Source organism: Laccaria bicolor, genomic scaffold (assembly GCF_000143565.1).
Source record: "Laccaria bicolor S238N-H82 LACBIscaffold_24 genomic scaffold, whole genome shotgun sequence".
Classification (NCBI taxonomy): Eukaryota; Fungi; Basidiomycota; class Agaricomycetes; order Agaricales; family Hydnangiaceae; genus Laccaria; species Laccaria bicolor.
The window spans coordinates 520882-526255 of record NW_001889895.1 but is presented as its reverse complement, the minus strand read 5'-3'; the positions used below and the strand labels follow the sequence as shown (position 1 = coordinate 526255).

The following is a 5374-nucleotide window of genomic DNA, read 5'->3' as shown; positions in this document are numbered from 1 at the left end:
GGCCAAGTTGGCGCTGAATGAAGTTCAGGCAGCTCGTTTTGTTATGAAATTGGATCATTAGAAATGGCCCTTGAGGCGGTCATTGGCTTGCTTTTGTCAATAAGCTATCTTATAATGGGTTTGACGAACTATTCATTCCATGGTGCAGTTACCGCATGCCGCTATACCCTTTACGTTACAAATGATACCCTATAATTGGCAATTCTGTATACATTATTGACCACAAATATTCAAATATGATGACGAATTGTGATATGATTATGGTTTCTGTTAGAAGAAATTCCATCCGTGGACCCCATCAACTTGAAGCGACTCGGAAGTGGGTGATTTTCGCATGCTTTCGAGGCCCCTTTCACGATGCCGTATTGTATAAAATTAAAACTTATACTAAAAGATGGCCTCAATGAGGGCTTAAAAATGTAACTTAAAACATTCCTAGTGCCATTGCTAGAATACTAAGCATGTCGATGTCAGGAAATTTACATCAACATGCAATGGACATGTGTTGGAGTGTTAAGTACTACTTATAACATTGACATTGAGGAAATATTTGGGTTATGGAGGCTGGAGAAACTGTAGATGGATTATAGGTAGATTGGTCAGTCTGCTTACAGGCGGATACTTACAGTCATCAACCGTTCAATGACACAAACATTTGTATTGGCTGAATAACATCCCTCACACAATGGCTTCTCAAAAACTGAATTGTGGAAAATCTGATGGACTATTTACACTACACAATCTAGGGCTTTAAAATGTTTTATCTTGCCTAGTTATTGAGAACTATGGTTTTTGGTTGAAACAGCCCCAACATGACTCAATGACACAGTCACAAGTTACTTGATTGGGATACAGCATCAAAATTTGGTTTGACTTACATCTGAGAGATATTCTCCTTGAGGGATTGATGTCAATACATATTGAGTTCTCGAGTCTTGAACAGAGGTCGTCCACCCATTTTTGGCTGCCAGCTGAGGTGAGACTGAGGAGAGTTTTTCATTTGACCAGTAGACCTGATTCGGATGTGTCACAAATGCTGTCACATTTGGCAACCCATCTCAATGTCGTTTCACACCTTTTGCTTGCTGACAGTCCCTACAAGCCCCTACAATCCTAGATAAATTTTGATTGACATTCCTTAAGCATTTTTTATTGGATAGTTGTTAAAATAAGTCTTACAAAGGTTGTTGCCAGAGCAGGGTAATGAAATTGTTCAGGCTCGATCAAAACTGATAAAGAGAATTTTCAAGGACTTGAAGGGACTTCATTGTTTCAAAAAAACCACACTCATGTTGATATAGTATTCCCTCACCTAGATATCAAATTTCTAAGAGATGCGAGCAAAAGTGGTGGGGCAGGACTGTTTTGTGTCATTGACCCAGCTGTGTCGTTGACTGGTTGATGACTGTAGTGCTTGGAAGTCCAGTCCCAAGACTGGAAAAAGACCGAGACTGAACTGAACCCAGACTGCCCAAGACCGGAAATTTTCAGGACCATCAAAGACTGCAACTGCGGTCTGGTCTTCGGTCTCTCACGATTTCGGAAATTTCAAGACCGATGAAAGACTGGTCTAACCGGTCTCAACCAGAACTTGTAACCAAACAGAACTTGTGACCAAACACAACCAGTCTCCTCCTCCCACCACCATCCAGCACCATCGTCACCAGCCTTCGTGACTGCTGCCTGTCGTCAACTGCCCACACCCACCTTGGCAGACACACACACCCACCAACCACGATGGCAACAACATACCTACCAGCTAAACGAGCACCTGCGGTGTCGATGACACATGGAGGAGATGACATGGCACCTCAGTAGTCCACTTCCAATGTGCCATGTCATCCAGACAGCAATGTGCAGGTAAGTACATCACATTGTAAGCCCCACCAGCCCCCTCTTTCTTATTTCTAATAGCCACAACCTGCACCCTGCCATGCGACTACGACACACACGACGTGACAGCCACCACACGACACCACGATCACCAGATGACCCAACACCACGATCACCAGACGACCCAACACCACAACCACCAAAACCACGACATGGCCACAACACAACAACAACATGACGGAGGATGAGGCAGACGACGACGATGACGGATGTGGCAACCACATGGCGAATGGTGACATCTGTCGCCATTCGTCGTCCTCCTTCATTCGGTGAGCAACGACACCTCTCCCCAATCCTCTTCCTAATACCTGTTCCAGGTACCATGTCGCCAACAGTGACGTGGCCACCAAACGAACGTGAACGACATCGTTTGTCGTGGTCAGTGGCCATTGTAACACCCGCCAACCACTGCCACGTCATCCTTTCGCCCTCCTACACCTTTGGCGATGATGACGCGCCATGGCAGTGACAACAGATGACCACAATGATGACGGACAACCACAACGACAATGGATGACCGACAATGAAACGAAGACCATGACGACCAACAACAACAGACAACAATGAGGATGCGCGAGTGCTCCCCCCCCCCCCCGAAACTGAATGAGGGATACCCTTGTGTAGTACTAGCAGTATATTTACTCAATTACATACATTTTCACTAGCTTCGAGACCGGTCCAAGACCAGTTCTCAACCAGTTGAGACTGCAACTGGCACAAGGGGCAAACTGCATTTGTTACCTGGTGAAGAGGTAATAAAAAGGAGATAAATATGTTAAATAGTCAATTCCACATTGGTGTTAGAAATGTTCAAATAGAAAAGATTCATTGTTCATTCCACTTTGCAGGCACAAAAAGGTCATATCATGGCCTGAGGGAACAGAAACAAAGAATTAAAATTATCTCTCAGGGTTCCTTTGTTTAAGAGGGTTAAATTTAATTTCCTTGATTGCTTTTTACAGTGCCAAGAAAGACCTTTCAATGACATTAAATAGTTGCTTCACTTTTGTTGCCAGGGTAAAACAGGGTCTTTCTTTATCTTCCTTTTCTGGCAAGAATTTCTTTTGTTTCTCAGTCATTCCTGCTCTAACAAACTACCAATAAATATTTTACATACATGATATGACCTTTTTGTGGCTGCAAAGTTGAATGAACAATGAATCTTTTCTATTTGAACATTTTTAACACCAATGTGGAATTGACTATTTAACATATTTATCTCCTTTTTATTACCTCTTCGCCAGGTGACGAATGCAGTTTGCCCCTTGTGTGGTTGAGACCAGTCTTTCAACCATAAAAAACCGACCAAAACCACACTGAACTGGTTGACATTGGTTCAGTCCAGTTTTTCGTGGTCCTTCAACCTGTGAGGACCGGTCCAGGTCCCGGTCTTGTCAAATTTGGACAAAATACCGGACTGGACTGGACTTCCAAGCACTAGTAGTCGGGTCTTGCTTTTGCCGGAGGTCTGAGATTGTCGCCTTGTGGATCTCCACTTGTTGCTCCAACTCAGCGATGTTCGTGTCCTTTTGCCAAAGGCTCGTAGCTGAAAATGCGTCGATGCGGGAGTTGGCGTCCTGGAGCTTCTCTGTGAGCCTTTCAAGCTCAACCATCTGATGCCTTTGGTGGAGCGAAATGTTGTCCAGTCGATCGGTGAAGGGATCCGATATTTGGGGTGGGGTGCTAGACCCGTCATCAAGGCCTGACAGGAGTGTGTCTCCTGCTGACAGTATAAACAACTTGAAATAAAAAATAAAATCAACTTACTTGGAATTTCCTGGTCATGTCCAGGCCGTATGCTTCCCTCTCAAATGGATTCACTTCTCCACCTCCTCACCCTGACACTCGGCTCAGACTGTCCCCTGTTCCCTGCAAGCTCCCCAATCAACTTTGGTGGAATTGGTGAAATCCCCTCGAATTTGGGATTGCTGAATACTGTCATCTTCTCCCTGAGAAGATGGGTTCCAGTCAACTTGGATCCTGATGGCTTCGATCCCGATGAAGAGGGTTTCACGGTGGGGTTGGGCTTCTTGCCTGATTTCTTCGGCTCAGCCTTTTTCACGGATTCCCCCTTCTCACCACTACCCTTGGTTGTCGATTCGCCTTTCTCACCCCCTCTACCCTTGGTCAGACTACACCTTTCCTTCTGCCCATTGCATCAATCACAAGCAGTTCAACCTGAGACACTGAGGAGACAAACTTGCCCTGCATCCCTACATGCCTGGCAAACCCCATTTGGATGAGGCCGCTTTGGGGTGGAACAATTGCCACAATCACCTCCCTCATCCCCAGAATTCACCTCCACCGCGGACTTGATCCTCACTCTCTTCATCACCCTCATCAACCTTTTCTTTGGCCCCTCATCCTGCTTCTGCTCTTCCCCCTCCTCCTTGTCTTCTTCTTCTTCTCCTTCTCCTTCCCCCTCGGCATCCTCCTCCTCCTCCAATTTATGTTTGGCTCCTTGGGTGGTGTGCTTCAGAGTTTCATCCACAGGTGTCTGTTAGAGTCTGCCGCTCTATGTTGGTGTATTCTGGTGAATGCAAACACTAGTAAGCAGTACTAGAGTAATCATACATAGAGTGCAAGCGTATCATAAGTTCAAATGTAGTAAGTAAGATATCCTTGAAACGTAAAGAGTCTTAACCGTAAGTCGATCATGTTGCTTGATGACCATGATCATTAGTGTGTAGCTTTAACGATTGGTTGAGTTAATTGATAGCGCGAAGCCTTATCAATTCACTCAAGAAACTGCACTTAGTTCAAAGAACTTAAGCTTGGTCAAAGTTGGGGTTAAAATGTAAGATGCCTTACTTCTTGCATTTCACTCTATTTAAATACAAGTACAATAGTGTTTGAGAAGTATCTAGATCATTCCTATCTTTGCTACAACATTCCTTCTTGTTGCTTACAAACATTGAGGTATGTTTGGCCAGATTTCCGATCCTAACAAGACTTGTAATCCTAACAAAGACTTGTGATCCAAACAAAGACTTGTGATCCTAACAATGGCTTGCAAACCAAACAAGTGTATAACACATAAATTGAGTTTAAAAATATTTTTACTATAGTCTAATCAGGGAGAACCCGCTAAGATGTCCATTTTGTAGTACCGATTTCCTACATAATACATGCAACAAGAAACAGAGGGAGCAGGAGGGTGGGTAAGTGCGAAAACGAGAGCGATGTGGCTGAATATCTCGAGTGGGGAAAAAGGAAGAAAGGAAGAGTCAGAAATGTGCCATGTACATAAGTACTCCTCGCGGGGCTGGATCGCTGGTCTCCGAGGTGAGACCAGGCCATCTCAGGGAGAGGAGATGTCATTTCGTCCCCAGGCGCCTGTGCGCCTCGTCATCTCGGGGAGAGGAGATGTGGTTTCGTCCCCAGGCACCCGTGTGCCTCGATTAGACTATAGTAAAAAAATTTTAAACTCGACTAATCGAATAAGGGTGAAGAGCGTCCGAAGCCTTATATAGATGTAAAT

General features: G+C 44.7%; 1 protein-coding gene across 1 annotated transcript; it reads right to left on the bottom strand.

The window, feature by feature from the left end:
• Window positions 1-3229: 3229 nt before the first annotated feature.
• On the bottom strand, window positions 3230-4808 carry LACBIDRAFT_329973 (uncharacterized protein; the record flags this gene model as incomplete). The annotated part of the gene is made up of 5 exons (XM_001884103.1): window positions 3230-3595; window positions 3731-4039; window positions 4193-4366; window positions 4705-4719; window positions 4803-4808. 5 exons carry the CDS (start codon window positions 4806-4808, stop codon window positions 3230-3232), a joined length of 870 nt encoding a protein of 289 aa, XP_001884138.1.
• Window positions 4809-5374: the final 566 nt, after the last annotated feature.